Genomic DNA, 22814 nt, shown 5'->3' with positions numbered 1-22814 from the left:
GTATTGGTTCTTGGAAAATGTAATATGTTCAATTTTCTTTCTCTCATTATTAAAATTTTTATTATTTTGTTGTAAATAATAATTTTATATATTAATACAAATGAATTATGTTGGTTAATATTTGATTATATATCTAACTTTATTTGATTACATGTAATTTTTGTGTATCTAATTTTAAAATGTAGCTTTTAATACAAATACTTTTTAAATTAACTTTGTTGAGATAATTAATTTCTCAGAAATACAAATTCGTCACTATCTTTAACTATTTTTCTTTCCATCAATTTTATACTTACATATATGTATTAGAAATGGAGATCGTAAAATATATCTACTTTCGTGATCTTATTTAAGAATTTTTAGTTTTTATTCTGATAAAAAAGAAAGAGTGTATGTGTGTATGTGTTATGTGAAGGATCTGTAAATGAGCAAAGTTAGAAAAAAAATATACATTGTTTTATCTTGTACATTGTGTCACAGCTTTAAAATTTAACATATATAAATCCAGCTTATAATCATCTGGACTATAATATCTGTATAAGTATCAATAATATATTGAAAAAGATATAAAGTCTGTTCTTTCTAGCTGCTACTACATTTTTTGAAAAGTTAGATTTTAAAATAAAAGGAAGATATTTTTATAAAAGGATTCGCAATTTTGATGTAATGTAGGCAGAAACGAAGAGAAAGGGAGGGCGAGGAAGAAAAGAGAACAAAGACGCAGCATTAAAATTGATCTATTGTTAGAACTATATTTTTTTAGATGTTTTTTCTGCTCTTAAAGATGGATAAATATATTCAATATTTATATTTAAAGAAAAAATATAAAAAATACAGCTAAAAGAAATAGATCCTGTGTGTCTGATGGATAAGGACTTTTATAATTGCATATATATATATATATATATATATATATATATATATATATATATATATATATGTTTCTTTAGCTATATTTTCTTGCATTTTTTATTTAAATGAAATAAGTATCTAAACATAGAAAAAAGAGAAAAATATAGTAATAGTAATAATAATAATAATAATAATAATAATAATAGTAATAACAGTACATACTAATAATAAAAAAATAATATTGCTCGCATGTCCAATTGGTGATAAATTCAGAAGTTACATGAATTTGACGAGCAAAAATTAAAACACTGATATGATGTGATTATGATAAGATAATAATAATAGTTTATCACTCTAAAAGGACGAAAGTTGAAAAAATGCAGATAAAAAGAACAGACTGATAGTTTGTTAGGAAGAAATGTACAACACATTATTCACAAAGAATGATACAAAGATAATGTGATATAGAATGACTTATTTAATACATAACACGCATACATGGCTTGCAACATGCACATACACACATATGCACACGCGCATACATACACGCATATACAAATACATGAATACATTATACTTTTTCATTGATTTATACAAAATAGTTTACATACTGTGTTATTCTACAAACTAAGCGTTTTCGGGCGTCTTCATCTTTTTTCTTTTTCGCATCTTATAATCCTCATTTTTTATCTTTTTCTTCATGATAATCTTTGTCTCGTCTTCTCATTTACATTAACTTTCAATCTTCAAGTCTTGCATACTTTTTATTTTCTATAACTTCTTGCAATTATTTTCTTTTATATGCTAAGTTTTTGTGTGGCATAATAAAAATTTTTAAGAATCTCTCTTCTTTGCACTTTAGAATCTTTAGATTTTTTAAATTTTTTCTTTAGCAAAATTTTTGTTTTTCTCCTTCTTTTCTTGCATTTTATAATTTTCCACTTTAAAAAATCTCATATTTTTCTTATAATTTTCTTTTTAAAACTCCTGGTTTTTCTCCGATGTCTCCGATATTAGAAGTGAGAAATTATGTAAACTTTTTTCTTACAATATATGTCAAGATCAATTAATTTTTAGCAGTAAGAAATAGAGTAAACTGATTTTTTCATTTTTTTTTTTTTTTGTTTTCTTCGATATAAGTTCATCATAAATTGCTCTAGCTTCCTATCATGAGGAAGGTTCGAATGTGAATATTACCACAGAGTATATCCTATGTTATATTCTAGATGGGATTACTAAGAATATATAAAAATTGAAGATTCTTTTCGCAATTTTTCTAAAAGTTAAGATTCTATAAGAATCTTATAAAATTTCAAGAAATCCAAAGAATCTGAGAAATCTTGTTTTAAAAAGAGAATATCTTAGAGTCTGAAAAAAATACCAGAATATTTTTTTTAGATCATGAAGAATTTCTCAGATTCTGTAATATTTCTTCAATAAATAAATCCCAGAAATTCAAGCTAAAATAAAAATCGTGATATCTTTTATAGCATTTCTTGTGTATCCCATCCGAAAAATTAAAAATTTAATCTTTTGAGATTTGAAGAGATTAAACAGGATCTCTGAAGGCTTAAAGATCCAAAGATCTTTTATGAGTACATTCGATTCATAGAATTCTACAATCTGAAAAAATTAAATCTAATTGTTATACACAATAGACGCAGTTGCGAGATTGACTTCAGCATTTGTGTCAGACAGATCAGGCAAAGATAGCATCACAGGTATCACTTGAATCTTCCCCGTATCGTCCTGCCGTTGTAGATGCACTACAGCGGTACCGGATTGCAGAATATCATTCGTCATAATTTCGTCTGTCATGATTTCAGGATTAGGCTCCATATTGTCGGCCGTAACTTCCTCCGTGTACACATTAGAATCTTCTATGTTCATAATCACCTCTGTAGCTTCTGATGCCTCTCTCGAAGTTTCTTCATACTCCTAGAAGAGCAACAATATCAAAATAACCGCAAAAAAAGAATGTATCGTAAAAAATGCAGTTAAAATGAGTTTTAGCGTTTATATAACAAAATCATTGCATTTAAAATCATAATTACATATAAAAAAATTACATATACATATATATATATATATATATATATATATATATATATATATATATAAAATATATATATAAATCTGTTCATATGGCTACACTTTCTAGATTTTTCAACATCTTCAAAAAGAAATTATCTAAAAATAAAATTATAAATAGTTCCTCACTTGCTCATACACTTGTTCGTATTCTTCCGGATCTTCAAATTTCACAATTTGCTCTTGTTCGAATTTAACAATCTGTTCTTCCTGTTCATATTGCTCTTCCTGTTGCTCTTCGTACTGCTCTTCAATTTGGATGTCTTGCTGATTAACAGAATCCTTAATTGAGCTTTGATCTTGCTCGGATCCAGAGGAATCATCGGCGCGTATTTTTGGTTTAATATTTCTTCCGGGTACAATACGTTTGAAACCCGAACCACCAAGGCTTTCATGACGGCGCTCATGCTTGTTTTTATCGCCGAGATATTTGAAGCGCTGCCGACACACACTGCACGAATATGGACGTTCGTTGGTATGCGTGCGTTCATGGCAGACGAGAGCACTCACCTGCTTGCATCGCCAGGGACAATATCTAAAAGATGAACAAACGACAAGTATAGATGGTAAGTCAATAAATGAATAACAATATAAATACCAATACTAAGTGATGGCAAATAAGAGTCAAGGCGCAATTATTGGCGCAAACTGTTTATGTTAAATTTCAATGACAAATGCATTAAAAATGTACGTTTTGATACAAAATTGATTTTTATATTTTGTTATCTGTATCAATACTGAAAGATAGCTCAAAAAACGGTTCGTACCGTACATTTTTAATGCATTTGTCATTGAAATTTAACAATAAAAAGTTTGCACAATAACTGAACTTTGGTTCTTATTTACTAGTTCCCTCACTGAGCGTATTGCTGTTATTATTGAATATAAATACAATTTTTTTTAAGTATCTTATCTTTCCACGCAATTGTGTTATTTTTAATTGATGTTATCGGGCCATACTCGATAACAGTAAATAATCTTAAAGTTTTCTAATTAAAAAAGTAATAAAACAATCACACATACACTCATGCACACGCACACGAGCATACACATATACAGAGTTTACTTAATTTACTAAAACAATTTTTGTTTCTGTTGTTCAAAAATAATAATTTTTTCGGTATGCTAATGCAACAAACTATTCTTATGCAACAGACTGTAATATTTAAGTTCTACAGATTTAATAAATTTCATAAAATTGAGCCTTATTTTTCAATATAAAAATTTTTGAATATTTTTATATTGAAATTTTCAATATAAAAATTTTTGAGCCAATTTTTCAATATAAAAATTTTTAATAGATTAGATTAAATCCTGAAATTTATAAGAATCTGCAAAATTCAATCTACAACATACATTTTATACAAAAATATTATTATTACTGGTTATTATAGTCTTTTATATTGTGATATTTGATGTAATCTAAAAATTGAAAATAATCTTAAGATGATTTATAATATATTTAAATTTTGTGTTACGTGAAATTATAATCCATTTACCTGCACTGCAAGGGTCTCTCATCGCTATGTCGATTCTGATGGTGCTTAATCAGTTGGATTTTTGTCTTCAAGTTGAAACCACAAATCTCACAAGTATACGGTCTTTCCTCAGAATGAGAAATCATGTGAGTCTTTAGTCTTAATTGGTTTACAAATCGTTTCGGACAGTGAGGACACGCCAAAGTTCCCTCGAGACGGTTATGCGCGACCATCATATGATGACGTAGACGTACTTCGGATGTGAAAGTCTCGTCGCAATCAGTACATTTCATTGGATCTTTTTCCATATGAGTGTTTTTGATGTGTGTACGCAATATCATCTCTGTTTTGAAAGTCTTATTGCAGTGATAACAAGAAACTCGTTTTTTTTCAGGCGGACCGGACTCGTCGCGAGTAACACCTGCAAGAAAAATTATTATCTACAAACGTTTATATTATTAATTTTATATATAATTTTATATTATTAGCCGTATACATACATATATATTGTATTTTACTATTACATATATTAACCGTTAACCAAATAAGTAATAAAAATAATTGAATACTCAATTTTTATAATTTATATAATTTTTAAAGTTTATATAATTTAATAAAATTATATTTTGCTATACTATAATCTATAATGTAAGAATGTAGCAAAAAAGAAAAAAAAAACAGATTATAAGATAATAAAATATTTAAGGATAATGTGAGGGATATAATATTTAAAGAAACAAACATTTTAAAATATTTTATATCATTAAGATGTATAAAAAATTCGTTTAAATCATTTTAAATGTATCTTTTCAAAAAGTATTTTCTATTAAATAAACAGAAAGGTTTCCCCTTTACATTTCACTGTTAGAGGTTTCTTAGTTCCAAAAAATTAAATTAATATACTTTGAGAGAAAGTTTTCGACAATATTTTGAATAAATTTTGATATTCATAAAGTTTACATCATTTTTAGAATTTTGATAGAATTCTGGCTCTTCCCTGTTCTAAAGTTCCTAATATATTTCAGATAATATTTCATTATGATTAAATAAAAAATAGATCTTAAAGATAGAGGATGCCAACTTGACATTTTCCACATCAAAATGTACATTACCTGGCATCGACTCATTATGGATATGTGACATATGCCATTCGAGCGATCTCGTCGAAATCATCGACCTATTACAAATGTGACATGTATATTGTCTGCCATCCTTGTGCACTCTGTTCCTATGAATCACTAAGGTGGAATGATTCGGGAATTTTTCTCCACAAACTTGGCAAGAACATTCTTTCAAGCCTCTACTACCCGTTTTCTCATGCACCTTCATGTGCAGTCTCAAACCATCCCTTCGATTAAACCCAACCCCACAAGTGTCACAACGATACTGTCTTTGATCTTCGTGAATCCTCACATGCTGCTTTAAGGTCGAGCTATTTTTAAACATTTTGTCACAATGTGGGCACTGAATACTATAAGCTTTGTGTGTGTGCATATGTTTGGATAAACTATAAAACGGCACTAATTTCCTGCAAACTGGACATTCCCTCTTGTTTCCAACAGGTTGATGTTTTCTAATTCTATGATGTCTTAAACTTGCAGGATTCTTAAAATCTGCACCGCAATCCTCACAAAGATATGCTCTTAAAGTTGTGTGTACCGATTTTAGATGAAAACTTAATTTTTGCTTGAAAGCAAATTTTTTTGGACACTTTGGACACTGATAAATTTTCTCTAAAATTGTATGTTGTGTTTTCAGATGCTGATCCAGAGTTCCCTGATGTTTGAATCTTTCTCCGCAAACTTCGCAAAGTTGTCCATAAAGAGCATCAATATGTTTTTGCTCATGCTGACGTTTTTTCCCTCTGGAATCCAAAAGTAAATCGCAATATTTGCAAATTAACTTTCTTACACAAATAACATTATGATTTCTCTTCGCTTTGTTAGTTGCAAATTCTTCCTCACAATCATCGCAATAGTGAAGGATGCGATAGTCGTGAATTTTGATGTGTTCCTCGAGAATATCGCGATTGGAAAAAGTTTCCGGACAGTAATCACATTCCAAATCGCGCTCTATGGAAAGAGGATTGACAGATGATTCGATTTCTATAATGTCTGGCAAGGGTTTAGGAGGTAATTTCAATGTAATGGAGAAACGTTCTTCATAGAGAGAAATTACATCTTCGTCCTTGAGACGAGAAAGAACAATCTTGCGCTGCTTCAAGTATTCCTGGAATTCCTGAAATAACAAAAAAAAAAAAAAAATTGTGGAAAAGAGAATAAATATAATAATTATAAGAGAGAATAAAAGTAGGGATAAAGAAAAATAACAGATTTGAAAAAAGAGAGAAGAAAATAATATAAACAAATGTAAATAAAAATTTACAGCATCACATGCAATTCAAATTTGTATGTTACTTACACATTTGTATGTTACTTACAATTAATCAAAATTTGGAAAAAAAAAGTTCAAAGTCTTAATAGTGTTTAATATTTTATTTATATGATATTCTTCTATAGCAATGCAATAATGAATTTGCAAAAGGTTTGTTATATCTTTTTAATGATACAAATTACACATACGAAAATTTTTATAAATTATATAAAAAAAAATTAAATTTTTCTAGAATTATTTTATATTACCCAAAATAACACTGAAAGTATTAACTATTTCATAAAGGTTTAAAAAAATATAAATGTATGTTTTTACATGCATTAATGATAATAAGAGTTGAACTATAGATACACGTTAATAAGTCTTTCATGTTTAACAAATTTTGTAAGATTTATTCTTTTGTATGCTTAAAGCACATTGAATTCGAGTTTATACAAAAATTACCTGTAAATTCTTTTCCTTTTCTCCCAAGATTCTCATCAACTTCTCTAAACTCCCTTCGATATATGTCTCGTCTGAGTCCTGGTTCTGCAAATTTTCTTTCTTCTGCTTCGCCTCCTCCCATTTCAACTTTTCTCTTGATAATTTCAAAATATATTCATTTGTATTATCATTAATCTTCTCCTGACTTTCGTTGATTTTTTCGCTTTCTTCCACATCTTCTTCCTTTTCTTTCTCTTCATCTTCTTTTGTTGAAACTAATATTTCTTTTTCCACTTTTGATGTAGTCCAAATTTTTTCTTCTTCTACCTCTTTTTGCGTCTCGTTCACGGTAAAGGTCTTTGCTGATTGATTTCCGAGGACTTTCTCGCGTTTCTTTTTATATTCTTCGATTTGCTCCTCAATTATTTGCTCACGGGCATCAGGGCGTCGAGATGAGGAATCCCGCGATGCTAGGGGCTCATAACGTTTGAGGAAACGTTCAACAGGTTTGAGATCGGTGGATGCTATACGTTTTGTTTCCATGGGCTTGTCCATTTTCTTGACCTACAGATCAGAGAAATAGAAAATATATTTATGATATCAATAATATAACTACAGATATATGCGAATAAAATGAGATTTCTTGGATTTTGAAAATAAATTAAAATGAAAATAAATAAAAATTTTAAAAAATAATTTTAAAATATTAATATAATCGTTAATAATAATTAAATAATAAATAAATAAATGTTATTAAATTTTAAACAATTTTATTTTTTTAATCATCAACACATCATTTAATATTTTTATTTAATCATCAACACACAAACACATCTTACTTAAAATCATTATCAATCTCTTCTACACTTATTATAAGATACCACTGTATATATTTTCTCACCTTCACCAATAAAATCTCATTGGGTTTGGATCCTTTTACAGTCACATACATAATTCCATCCTCATGTGGAGTATTGTTCACACTCAGTGGATTATTCAAATCTAACTTTTGCACCTTGCATTCCCTCGGAGTACTCTCCACCTCATTCTGCACCTCATCCTTCTCCCAACTTTTCATTGTTGTTGACATCAATAATCTTCTTTTCAGGATATTTGGTTGTCTCATTCCCTCTCTTTGATTGTCTCCTTCACCCTCTGAAGTCTGGGAAATCTCAGATTTCATGGAGACTATCTCCTCACCTCCCTCCACTCTCACATAGGACTTTGCCAACATATCATACTTATAAACAGCAGCTGGAGACCTTGAAAATTCTTCTTCTTCTTCATCTTCCTGAAAAGCCGGATCTTCGGGATCAAATTCTTCGATGGATTCTTCATCCTCTCCCTCTGCTATCTCTTCGAAGATTCCTCCGCCCACCTGTACTTCTTCTTCTTCCATTTTTGGCTCGTTATTCAATGAAAAGATGGCACAAGTTTTGGGAACAAAATTGTCTTCTTGATTTTTCATAATTGTTCGGTTTTCTTGCTTTATTGGTGATAAAGATGGATTTTCTTGGATTGTGGATTGAAGTGATGAAAGTGATTGGCGCTCTTGCTTTGTTTCTGAAAAAAAAAAGGAAATTTTTTTTATTTTGGCAAGATCTCTTTTTCTTTTTTAAATAAATATTATGATGTTTTTAGGAGTCAAATTTACAAAAAATTTTTTATAACTATTTTTTTTTTACTACAGATATTTTAGGCAATTTTGTATTAATTAATCATTTTAAAAAATGCCCACAAGCATTAGATAGCAGATTTTTCAGATTTTTCATGTAAATGATAAAAAATAAAGAGCTTTCTGAAAGTTAAACATTGAATCTACAAATGGATAACAAATTCTTCAATTTCGAGCAGAATCGTAATTTAATACTTTGTTCTATTGCATACCCTAAAAATTTCAAATATTAAAAATTTTAAACATTCTTAAAAGTTTTAAACATTATAGAAAAGTGATCTTCTCCCCTTCTTAAATCAAGAAAATAATTAACTCCAAAATGATCCAATAGATTGGCAGCTCAAGAAAAATATCGTTGATCTTAAGAAAATTCTATACAAATATTATGCAATAGATATAGAAGATGTTCCATAAGTGCACGATCTTGTACAATTTGAAAGAAAAAAATTCTACAGAGTGTCCCATTTTAATAAAAACAGCTATCTCATAAATCTTGATACCTCATAAAAAATATTTTGGTAAAAAGTTGTAAGTTTGAAAAAAAAAGAGATATAAATATTCATTTTTTACTTAAGAATTTTAATAAAATATATATTATTTTTTTCTTTCAAATTCTCTCTCCTCTCTCTCCTGCTGATCCCCCCCTATCTTTCTATAACTTTTTTTCTAAAATATTTTGTTGTAAAATGTCAAATTTGAGATATGTAGCTATGTCCATTAAAATGGTCCAAAAATATGCAAAACTCATCTATATAACATTTTACATGTGCAAAAATCATACTCCCTCCTCTCCCCCTTCCATCACCTTATTATCTCACTCTTATATCAATAATATAAAAAAAATTCTATATACAGGGTGTATCTGAAATGATGCATTAAACTTTAGGAGCGTATTCTAGAGGTCAAAATAAGACTTTTTTCTTATGAACATAGGTCCACAAATGAACCCCCCTCCCAGCTAAAATTCGAAAATGTGTGAAATTGTCCAAACACTCGCAACGCAAATTTATTTATCTCTCAAGGGAGGATAATAGGTAACGTCAAAACCAAGGTCAAATAATAAGGTCAATTCATAAATAACAAGTTCAAGTGTAAGTACGGATGTAAGTACATAATATACTTTTTATTATGTTTATTACTATATATAGTTTTTATTTTTTCATTTTAGCGGCTTACTTTACTTCATAATTTACTGGGCTATACCAAATTTCAACCTTTTGCCATTTTTTTTTTCTGAAATACACAGCCAATTTTTAATTTTTTCCCCAAACTTTAAGGGCCTCTAGTTCGAAGGGGGGTTCATTTGCAGATCCATATTCATAGGAAAAAGTCTTATTTTGAATATGCTCCTAAAGTTTAGTGCATCATTAAGTCAAAAAATATGATAAAAATATAAAAAATACAAAGATGTATATTACCTAAACAGGATGGTTGCTTTATTTGTTGTGTTATCAAAGACTCATTAATCGGTTCCGCTTTTTTTGCGACGTTATCAGTTGTCAAGTTGAGGTGAATGGACTTGAGTTTTACCTCAGCCTTTTTGATCTGCATGAAGAATTTGTAACTCATTTTAAGATCACAGATGCAGTCCATGCACATCTGTGTAGAAAGGCTATCATAAGGATTTACTTCTAAATGCTTGATTTGTTGGCTCAATCGCAATTTAATACCTTTCTCACTGAAGATGTCCACCTATAACATGCATTAGTAATAAGAACAGTTACAACAATAATTGATAGTAACAATCAATAATAAATATATTTAGCTCCAGTTAGTTACTATAAGAATCATTTTCGGTAATTATTACTTACTTTTCAATTATCTTATGCCTTTATACAAAATAATGAAAAAGAAATAGATTTATATAAAAGAAATTTCATAATTATTTATATAAAAAATAAGTATAACTGAACTTTGTAAATACATCAACGCAAAAAGTAAAAATAAAATCATAAAAAATTAGATAACATTAAATTTGTCCAATCTTTTTCTATTTATAAAAAAGAGCTATAAAATTCAATCTCCCATTAAGTTTTTAGATAATCATCCTGTATTATTTTCTCTAGAAATTATCGATATTTTATATATAAAGATCAAATAGAAACATATAAATCTTTTTTCTTAGTCTTTATCTAAGACATATTCCATTCAATGTTCATAAATATCATTTTACTTTATGCAATTTTATAAAGCATAGACTTAAATAGAATGATTAACATTGAGTTTTAAGTACTTTTAAGAATTTGTAACAACAATATCTTTTATATTATTTATTTATTTATTGTTTTATTGTTATATAATAATAATTATTATTAACAATAAATTTCTTCCCTTCTGCTTCCAATAATAGATAATCACAAGTATTAAGAAAATAGAATAGATTCAATGTCCTGAGCTTCTTTTCTAAAAAATTTTTCTTTTTTACTTATAATTACTTATATGATTATCATTTATGATTTTCTTCCATTTTATTATATATTTAGTCATTTGCACTACACCTCACAGCATACAAAAATTGCTATACATGAAGTTATCCAAGTTACAAGCATAATGTAAACATTTTGATGATGAAGTAACTAGTGTATATTCTACTGAATGATATATAATAATATATACATTATTAGATATTCAATTAAATAAACATGTTTATATTATGATTTAACATTCTTATAATTTCATGTATAGCAGATTTTAGCATGCACCAATGTAATGTAGCACAAGAAAGAATGAAACTTGTTATTAATCTTTTTTACTGTATTTTACATTATTATTTATTTAGATATTTTCTTTTCTTTTAAATTATATTTGATATAAAATTATATATATATATATATATATATATATATATATATATATATATAAAATTATGTATATAAAATCTTATTTAATGTTTAAGGAAAACATACCAAGGGCAATTTTAAACCAGCACAAGTACGACAATATTTTTTTAATTCTTCCTGAGTTCTTTCTGAATTGGACACCTTGCTCTGCTGTGATTTACTGCTATTATTACTTAAGGACGAGATCCTTGTCAATTCGTTTAGGCTCTTGGCATCTTGCAATCGAACACGTGGCGCAATCTTCTTCAGCTCATCAATATCCTTAATTTGGCCCAAAATAGGCGCCATTTTGGATTCCTTATTGATAGTACTACTGTCGGAATTGTTGACATTCTGAGGTGGTTCCGATTCACTATAATTATGATCACGCTTATTGATTTCAGAGTTTGGCATTTTCTTCAGAATCATTTAAACCTGCTCTCCAGCATGTAGCTATTTTTAGTCCAATAACTTCTGTATATTTTTTTGCTGTAAAATATATGTAACATCTTTATTAGTTCTTCTCTTTCTCTCTAACATTTGCAATAATTTAGATTAGACTAGTATTTAAAAAAAATAAATACATATATATATATATATGTGTGTGTGTGTGTGTGTGTGTTATACAAATATTGAACCTAAAATTCTCCCTCCAAAATTTTAATTTATATCGAGCAGTTAAATCTCCTATCTTTTTAACTCTTCCTTTGTTTTCTATTTATGCTTTATAATGCATGCAAAATAAAAATATTGTTGTCAAATATCATGTCAGTTTTATATGTTTAAAACTTTTATTCTGCACATTTATACGGTAAATAAAATATATAGTCAAAATTGACAGTTTCTTTTTATAATTTTATCATTACATTTTATTCTATATTACATTTATATATCATTGCACAAACTTTTTATAGCAGAATTAAATACCTTAATTGCTGAAAAATTCAGTGCTGGTTACAGTTTTGCTGCTACGCATTGTGATATCTATCACCTAATCACCTTTCCATTTATGATGTACTGCAACTTCGAACCAATCAATTTCTAGCAAAGATGCTAATGTTACAGAAAGCATTTCATCCTCAACACCATGTTAGCAAAGATTTTTATTGTACAATAAATATGTACAAAGAATCATAGATTCTAAATGAAGTTTTTCATTCCATTGAAAGCTTTAATTACAAATTCTATGAATATATGCTATGAATATGTTCTTCAATTAATTACAGCATAGAATCTCTACTTAGAAATATCCATTAAAATAATTCCTTTTTTGTTATATAATTAAATAAAGTATTATTGAAAAAAAATAAGTTTAATAGTCGAATATTATGGTTAAATATTAATTTCTCATACGATAAAAATTTCAAATTTAGTGTTCCATATGATAGACTATCAATATAGAAAATCGATAGAAAATCAAGAATTGAGGTTAAGTGTGTGATAAATTAATTTTCAAAGCAGAACGAATATCAACCTCGGAACACCTGAAGACGTGCTACGTGCTCGCAAAATCTATCGTACATCACATCATACGCGAGAAGAACGATAACAAAGTCTTCGACGAAAGGAAACCCAATGAAACTGTGGATTCACGATATATTCGATACTTTGTCACTGCCAGTGCCAGATGGCGCGTACAAATGGCGGTCTTACCTTTGGAATAATATAAGCGCCAAAAACCATAAACGTATAAAATATATAGACGAAACTTATTCTGCAATGGTAAAGGAAGTACTACCAGGTACTACCACGGTATGTATATACATACATATGTACTATTGATAACTTCGATTTCGATTTTTCGATATGCGTTTAACGTGGGTAGAAATCAAGAAGAAGAACAGGAGGCTCAACTCCAGTAGTGGGGCTGAGTCAAAATATGGTCGCTTTTCATGGGCGCTGTTCGCGATATGGTCGCCGGCCAATACATGAACTACGCGTGCTGGAGGCCTATTATGGTTTTCGAAACAAAGTGAAAAATACAAAAGTGAAGAAATTCACTAGAATATCTACAATTTTATTTGTTGAAATCTATAAATCTGTAATCACTTTTGTAATTTTCACCTCGTTTCAAAAACCGTAATAACTAAAACCCCTTAAATCACGCATGCGCAGATACTTACTTCTCATATGATATACATACTTTTTGAGGTCAATTTTTAGGTCAATGTACAAGGGACTTAGCGGTCTAGTAATATATAGAAGTCTGTGCTTTTATCTTTTTTAGAAAGCTCCTATGAGCAATAACCTAATTTGTGCGATAACTGTTCATAAAGATTTTCAACGAATTAATTTCATTAATTATATTTTCATGACAAAATATAATTCTTGAACAGCCTTAAATTTATAATATGTCGAACGGATTCGTACATTCTGTTAGGGTTCCGCGTATTTATAAATTCACGGCCGATATTGTACGCCGCGTGCAAGAGGATGGTGCCAGTTTAAAAACTTTAATTTACGAGAAGAATCATCCCGTAAGTTCAAAATGATTTTACATAAAACATAGACATAGAGAAAAACTACGGTTTTTTGCAACAATTTTATTAGTATCAATTTCATAATTTTTATTAATTTCATGTATTAGACATTTTTTGTATTAAGCCTTTATCTCATTACTTTTGTATATAAAGGATCATAAGAGAAAGAAAAAAAAGGTTGAAATTTTTTTCAGATATAAAGAAAAGAAATATATATATATGAATATATTCATTGAAAAATATATTTTTTGTACATTTTAGTTTTGTCTAATAACATATTTCATATTAAAATTTTCATATTGTATTTTTTGGAAATATTGTCATGTTTTATATTTGCTAATATGTCTATATATGACGAAACAGTTCAATTTAAGCAACTAAACATCTTATCGATAAAATATTTAATGTTTTTGAAAGAAAAAAAAATTAGAAGAAAAATACATTATTTGAAAAAACAGAACACGTTCTATATGTATAATAATATAATTTTTTTTAACAATTATTGCTTATAGATGTCAAGATTATCAACTTTTTTATTTAAAATAAATTATATATTTTTTCTTCATATATTTACAATGTGCAAGGCAAACGCAACAATATTGTTATGCATTATAACATAGAATTATTTCATAATTCCATTTCATAATTAAATTATTGATCATACTATCGACATACAAGGTGTCTTAAATAGTACAACTAAAAAAGGAGTTATTTCTCATGAATAAATAAGTAAAAAATGTAAAAGAACATTTTTTTAAGATGCCTATTTTTGAAATAACTTTAAGAATGGAAAGATTTATATATGTATATAATGCTCTGTGAAAATGTGAGTCTTATAATTATATATATGATGTGTGTGTGTGTGTGTGTGTTATTTCTTAATCTATCTTAAATTTGAATAATTTTTTTTACATATCATATAAAAAAATTTTGTTCAAATTTGAGTTTTGACTCTATAAAAATATAAAAATGTATAAAAGAATATATTTTATAGAAAAGACAAAGGAGTAATATTAATATTTTTATAACTTATAATTAATATTTTTAACATTTTTATTCAACTACTTTAATAATTTGAATTATTTTAAATTGCTTTATTCTATATGAATTAAATGTTTTATCTTTTTTGCTTCCTTATAGAGGAAACTTTGTTTTTGTGGAAAATTTTTTTTTTAAATTTTAATGCCAATATGTTCAGAATGTTCTAAAACATCAAAAAAAAAAATATTTATACAAAATCCGTTTATGTGTATGAATGTGTGTATGTGCACAAAAAAAAACATGGTTGCTCTAACTACTGTAAATTTTGAGAACAGGCTGAATTTTTTTATATAAATAAAGTATCATTAAAGATTAGTTGGTATTGTACTTGGCTAGGATCGGTGAAGGGGCTTATTTTTTATAAAATTATTTTGAATTTTTCAAAGAAAATATGTTGTTTTAACTTCCACAAATTTTAACATATCTAAATATTTTTATATGAATAGAATATCATTAAAGGATGATTGATATTGAATTTGGTGAGAATTGGTGAGAGTTCATTTTTTATAAAATTTTGAATTTTTTTTAAAAAAGATACGATTGCTATAACTTTTGCAAATTTTGAGATATCGGACTAAATATATTTTTACTGAAACATTTTTATTGATATAATAAAAGGAAGAAAATAAAATTGTAAGGAAGCAATGTTTGCAAAAATTGTGCAAGTTTCTAATTTGCACAATTTTTTACTTGTTTAATTTTTAATAATTACTATTTGAACAAACTTGATAGCATATAACAAAATCATTGAAGATTATTCAAAATTTAAAAAGCATAAATATGTTATATATTACTTTCTTATTTTTTAAATCATTTTTCTTGAAGAAAATGTAAAAAAAATATTTTATGCTATATTTTAAACATATATTTTCATGAGAAATTATCCCCTTTCTTGATTGTACTGATTAGAGGATATTATTTAACAGAATATTATCTTATATATTTAATAGAAGAAAAAAACGGATTTCACACATGATTTACTTTGCTGCCTTTGCAATTTAGAACATAGCCGGCATATATGGTCTTTCAATGAATACCTTGCGAATGCTGCCTCACTTAGACGAACTCTTTCACAAGACCCACATTCTCATAGAGCAACCGCGTTTGGATCCCTGGCTAGCTAAAGTTCTCATAACAGAACTTCTATGGGGCAAAAAATGCCTAAAGAACCACTCCAAACCAGTTTTAACTGTGCTAGCTTATGAAAAGAAGTTGCAAGAAGAGTTGAAAAACCTCAACTACATAGAAACTTTCATCTCTCATAAAGAAAAAGGTAATTGTGCCATTTCGCTGCTCAATAATCATGATATGCTTGCATTTTTGCAGAAATTTGATCTTTGAAGACTCATCATTGCGCAGTAGAAATCTTTTTCTTCATGGTCCTCATTATTCACAACTGCAAAATACTATCCAGTAGACATAACAAAGGAGCTGGAATCAAAAATTTATGCGATCATCAAAGATCCTGTCGTCAGGATTTGATTTGTGACAAAAAGAAAAACTGTGTGATGGGTCTGGTGGAAGTTGTAGGAACATTGTTCCTATATAGTATTGCGATGTTTACTTTACCATTTGCTGCCTTTTTCGGAATACAACATTTTATGATATTAGAATTCCAGACCGATACTTTTGTGACTAATTGTGTTTCTGTGCTGGCTGCTGTGATCACAGTGAACTTCATTATCTCTTGTTATGCTTATCAAGCTCTGCATGAGTCCATTGAAGAGAAAGAACAGAATGAAAATAAAATGAAAGTGAAATCTAAAGAGAGTTTGAATAAAAAAGCTGATTAAAATAACTTTCTCTTTGATAAAGATTTCAGAGATTTCTTATATTATGGTGGCAAATATAAGCTTTTTGTTAGTTGAGCAAATATATTTGTATATAATTGACGTATATATATTATTAATCAAAAAAATGGGAAGAAACTTACTAATTAAAAGAAAGTAAGATTATAAACAAAGCAAAAAAAGCACTACATTAAATATTAGTTCATAATTCTTTATTGTCAACATTACATAAGTATATGTAATATGTCACTGTAAAGATTCATATAAAAAATTTATATAAAAAGGAAACGGTTTTGATTGATTTATATAAAAAATAAATATTGACTGTTTCAAATCTGTTTCTTTTAGAGTTATGCTATGTTAAATTTTTTGTTCTCAAAATAAACTAATAATAATAATAATAATAATAATAATAATAATAATAATATATGGTGAATTATTAGAAACAGAACAACTATTTTTCTCGGTTTTAAAAATGCAAAAATATGTATAGAATATATAAATGCTCATTTTGACAATATATATATTTTTTTAAATATCAAATTATTATGCTTGATTCATAGAATCACGTTTTTTTTTAGTATTTGTATATGATAAATATAAAAATAAACATATATGATGATTACATTTAAGCAATTGTATATATGTACGTATATACCAATTATGTGCGTGTGTGTGTGCGCGCGCGCGCGCGTGTGTGTATGTATGTGTATGTATGTATATGTATGTGTATATATATATATATATATATATATATAACAATTATATATTCCATCAATTTAAAAAAATCCTTGAACACAAAATTCTTAAACGCAAAAATTTAGACAGATGGAGTTAAACAAAAAGGATTTTTTAAGATAAATTATTTTAAGTGATTTATGTTATACATGATTGTATGTATGTATATTTATTTTAAATACATTATTTTCTAAAACAAAGTTTCAAAAAAAATGTATATATATATATATTTTTTTTGTCAATGATAATCTACTATGCAACACATTTCACATAGATATAATTGTATTCTGAGATACTATAGAAAAATAAAATTTTATTACTACATACTACTAAAAAAATATTATTCTATTACTATATATTCATTGTTTTTAAATTAATTGAAAGTTCAACATATTTTTTTATACCAAAAAAGCTATAATGTGACTACTAATCATTAACAAGATGAGTAATACTATGTTAGGAAAATGATACATTTTTTTACAGTTGTAATCATATCATATGTATAAGAAATAAGTTATTTATTATAATAAGACGTATTATGATGCGGAGAAAGTCTCAAAAAAATTTTAAAAAAATTTTTTTGTACATAGTGCAAAAACCTCGATACGTCCGTGTCAACACTCTTTTATTATCGGTGGAGAAAGCCATCTCCTTCTTCCAAAAAGAGGGATGGCAGTTACTATCCAGGAGTACAACATATTCCTCATATCTGCAAACCTTATCACAATTATCGGAATCCTACTTTATACAAGACTTTCATATACCGGAAGTGCTTGCTTTTCCGCCTTTGACATCCTTTCACGAACATGCCGGCTATCAAAATGGTGAACTTATTCTCCAAGATAAGGTACAGATGATAAGATAATTTTAACACTAATAAAGTATTTTTCTAATTCTTCTTTTAATCTAAATTTATTACTAAATATTAATTATTATTATATGTAATTTTATTATTTATATAAGAAATTTTTATTTTTTATTGTAATTATTTAATATTAGAGTTTAGTATGTGTATATAGAAAATTTTTTGATTATTATTGTAAAATAATAATAATAATAATTATTATTATTATTATTATTATTATTATTTTTATTCTTATTTATATATTTATTAATCTTATTTTAATTTCGAATTTTTTATATAATATTTAGGCTAGCTGTTTGCCTGCACACTTGTTGAATCCTGTTAGTGGTTCCACAGTATTGGATATGTGCGCGGCACCTGGTATGAAGGCTACTCATATAGCGGCAAAACTACAAAATTATGGGTATGTAATTTGTATATATTGTGTGTCTTTATATAGAATTTGTTATGTCAGATTATACATCAGAGAACTGCTAAATCTCTGTTATTTTTAAATACCATGTAATAAATAACAAATTCTAATTTTATTTTAATTCTTAATTTTAAGTGGATTTATTTACATAATTTTAATTTGAGGCTTAATTACCAGTCTTCAATATCAAAAATTAAAAAATATAAGTTAATAAAAAGATATTTCGAATTTTGAATATGTAACATAAATATATAAGAAATTTGAAAATAATTCATAAAAAAATTAATTAATTAATTTTATATCTTTTATATCAATACAATCTCGTTTTATTAATATCACATACACATTTTCTTTTTTTAAATGTAAATAAAAATGTTTAAATTTTTGGAGAAAGAAAGATAGATGTTTATAAAAATTTTTTTCAGAGAGGTTTATGCTGTGGAAATTGATGCTAAGAGATTTGAAACCTTATTCAGACAGATAAAGACAACTCATTCCTTCTGTGTGAAACCTCTTAATCAAGATGTTTTAACTCTTGATCCGAAACAATATTCACATGTGGAATATATCCTGGTTGATCCAAGTTGTTCTGGATCAGGTAAAACTCTTTTAATTTTTTTAAATTAAAAATAAAAAAATAATTAATGAATTTAAAAGCATCAAATATGATTATTTTTAATTAATAAAATTAATTTTAATTAATAAAAATGACATTTATTACAGATATTATAATTATTTGGACATATTTTGTTTAATGCTTTAAAGTATAATGCTATAAATAAATGAAAATTTTCATTTATGTAGAATGATTTTTATCACAGGTATTGTGGACAGGCCAGAACAAAGCAATATAAACAACAAATCATTGTCAAAGCGCCTACAAAATTTACAATCGTTTCAAGTTTATCTTCTTAGATACGCGCTTTTTAATTTTCCGAATGCAAAAAGAATAATCTATAGCACCTGTTCTCTTTATCCCGAAGAGAATGAAGAAGTGATAGACGAAGTTCTTGCTGATATTGGCAATGCTTATTGCCTGGTACCAACTCAACAGTTATTGAAAAATAATTGGACAAATTTTAGTTCCAAAAGATACAATTGCGAGGATAAATGTTTGTATTCGAAGCCAAATATTGATTTTTGCAATGGTTTTTTTGTGGCGGTATTTGAAAGAAATTTTGATGTGGCCCTGCCAGAATGCAAACGCAAAGGAGGTAATATAAATTCTACTATAGCTGACTTGGATATAAAAAAAAATGGCATGGTGAAGAAAGTTGAATGTAAGCAAAAGCAGTGTGAAAAAGGAAAAAAAAAGAGAAAAAGAAAAATTTCAATGAATGATGAAGTTAAATCAAGGAATGTTATTGAATTTGTATCACAAATAGAAAGTGAAATAACGACAAAAAGAAATAAAAAAGATAAAAAAACTCGGTAATTGCTTTTTATCAAATTTTAATCGGGAAGAAATAACATTGAATAGAAAACATTCAGATGAAGACATCAAAAGACATGACACAGAAAAAATTAAGCAAAAAGAAAAAATCATGTCTGAAGAAAGAAAAGATTATATGTGATAAATAGAAGAGCAAAACTTACACGCGGAAAAAAAATAGATTTTACGAGCAGAAAGTTTTAGGCTAATCGATTTGTGTGCTCTATTATCAACGCGCGTAACAATCGATAATTCCAAGGAAAATCGCAGTCCTATTTTTTTTTTAAACAGAAAACTTGAATACATAATTATTATGAAACTATTTATTAAGACTTGTTATTCTTCACTATAATCATAATATGATGACAAGAGCAAAAAATTATTTCGAATTTTTCTCTCTTATATTATACATGAAAATAGATTAATTTTTTATATGTTTCATAACTCGTACTTGATAAAATAGATTTATGAATTTGCAAGATTCTATGTTATAGATTCATGAATTAATAAATAGCTTTATAACTTGATAAATTATAATAAGATATATTTTCGCTAAAGAAAATGTAAGATGTATATAGATTAGATTATATATTTATTTGTTAATGTAATGTAAATCAAAAAAGAAAAGGAATATATACCGATAAAAAATATTCGGTATTCGTGATAGAAACCATTAAATTCTATAACATATACTGAGCTTTCATGGGTAAGGAACTGATGAAACTCCCTCTCTGAGTTTATGCCATCCAATTTTTTGTATAATTTTTTTATATCATGAACACGAGTAATGTAACATACAAAGAAATTAATTTATTTCGATGTGCATGTATGGCGCAAGACAAAGTTTATACATTTTTCATTTTTGATATTTATTATGATTCGATACAATTATTTAAAAAAATCAATAATTTTAAATAAACAGTTACCAAGCAAATTTTTATTTTTATTTTTATTTTTACATACATACACAATCAATGGAATTAAACGTATATGAAATGCAATGGAAATAAAGATTGAGAGAGAAGAACAGTTTATGTATATACTTTAAAGTACTTATAAAACTAAGCATTTCTTTAAAATTTTATTTTATATATATATATATATATATATATATATATATATATATATATGGTGGAAATTTTGATTAATATATGGTGGATCTCTTTATATATATATGACAAATTTTACATATGTGTTTAATAATATAATGTAAGAATTCTGAAAGAAAGAATCAAATATCAAATATTAAAGTTGCATTTTCTCAAAAAGATTTTTCTCCAATTAGCATATACGATATTTCAAAAACGAATCAACCGATACTAGTCGATTGCGTATTATATCCTGCGGCTTTGCCATATTAAAAGAAAAAGTCTAAGAACTTAGTTGTGTCAGACCATGTATATACTGCATATATATTCTACACTTATTATGTTATACTTGCTTGTAATATAAGTACCAGCTTTATCGGCAATCGGCGACACGGCGACACGGAAGCTTGTTGACCTCCTTAAAGTCAACGATAAGCACATTGATTACATCAAGGTGTATATATAATTACGGGGTGAAATGATTTTTCTGATAAAATATATAGACATATAGAATGAGATATAATTATGTGATAACTATATGATTTAGTTTTCCAATTTATTTATATTGGTCGCTATAAAGCACATTATTTAAATTGATAAAATCACGTATATGTATAAGTCGTAACACATACATAAAATGTCGAGAAACATTGTTTATTAGAAAATGGCATAACTTAAAATACTACTATATGGCATAGTTATAATCTAATATGTATATACACAAGAAGTTTCTCTTTGGGTGGAGTGACAAAAGAAGAAAGGGAAAAAAACGAAAACTATCATATTAGAACTATCGTGTGCAACAAAATTGTTTCTTTATATTTTTATAATAAAAACAATTATCAAAGAACATGGATTAATTATTAGACGTCACACCCAATGCTGTCAGTTACCTATCTTGTAGGCGTAGCCCTTTAAGAATACATCATGGGTTTTTTCTTAATACAAAATTGATTCTCTTAGTTAGACCTACCATCCTCTGAAGTCCTAGGGGTTCTGAAACACTCCTCTTTCTCTCTCTATCTCTCTCTCTCTCTCTCTTTCTCTGTATACATACATATATATATAAATATAGATAAGATATCGAGATCTACGTATGATGCATCCAATTCTAAAATTCGGCAATACATACTACTGTATGTATAATACATTTTGTATTTCGTATCTTTCTGAATTTAAATTTAAGTTTGATGCAACAAGTTTCGCGTTCACTGACACGGGTATCGACGCCGCGAC

General features: G+C 27.2%; 2 protein-coding genes across 3 annotated transcripts; one reads left to right on the top strand and one right to left on the bottom strand.

Annotated features, from left to right (window-relative positions):
* Positions 1–440: 440 nt before the first annotated feature.
* LOC126851223 (uncharacterized) lies at positions 441–13556 on the bottom strand. Of its 2 annotated transcripts, none has more exons than XM_050594944.1 (10): positions 13207–13556; positions 12660–12773; positions 11820–12221; positions 10332–10605; positions 8140–8801; positions 7260–7802; positions 5534–6659; positions 4443–4842; positions 3073–3478; positions 441–2790 (listed from the first exon to the last, which is right to left on the bottom strand). In XM_050594944.1, exons 3-10 carry the CDS (start codon positions 12159–12161, stop codon positions 2491–2493), a joined length of 4053 nt encoding a protein of 1350 aa, XP_050450901.1. In that variant the 5' UTR covers positions 12162–12221; positions 12660–12773; positions 13207–13556; the 3' UTR covers positions 441–2490. The 2 variants fall into 2 exon arrangements, with proteins under 2 accessions (XP_050450901.1, XP_050450902.1); XM_050594945.1 differs by having other exon boundaries at positions 12660–12749.
* Positions 13557–13917: 361 nt separating this feature from the next.
* Positions 13918–21558, top strand: LOC126851234 (28S rRNA (cytosine-C(5))-methyltransferase). Its single transcript, XM_050594976.1, is given in 8 exon segments — positions 13918–14209; positions 16256–16526; positions 18372–18628; positions 18934–19049; positions 19484–19656; positions 19880–20477; positions 20479–20535; positions 20537–21558. Coding segments are annotated over 8 exon segments (1701 nt in total). The 5' UTR covers positions 13918–14083; the 3' UTR covers positions 20640–21558.
* The last annotated feature ends 1256 nt before the right edge of the window (positions 21559–22814 follow it).

This window comes from Cataglyphis hispanica, chromosome 7 (genome assembly GCF_021464435.1).
Source record: "Cataglyphis hispanica isolate Lineage 1 chromosome 7, ULB_Chis1_1.0, whole genome shotgun sequence".
Classification (NCBI taxonomy): Eukaryota; Metazoa; Arthropoda; class Insecta; order Hymenoptera; family Formicidae; genus Cataglyphis; species Cataglyphis hispanica.
Note: the sequence above shows the minus strand (reverse complement) of the source record. Positions and strands in the feature narration are given on the sequence as shown.

Coding starts and splice junctions, on each gene's coding strand:
- LOC126851223 (XM_050594944.1), bottom strand. CDS start 12,161: ATGATTCTGAAGAAAATGCCAAACTCTGAAATCAATAAGCGTGATCAT. Junction 7,803..8,139: donor ATGAGATTTTATTGGTGAAG/GTGAGAAAATAT, acceptor TCTGATCTGTAG/GTCAAGAAAATGGACAAGCC. Junction 4,843..5,533: donor CCATAATGAGTCGATGCCAG/GTAATGTACATT, acceptor TTTTTCTTGCAG/GTGTTACTCGCGACGAGTCC.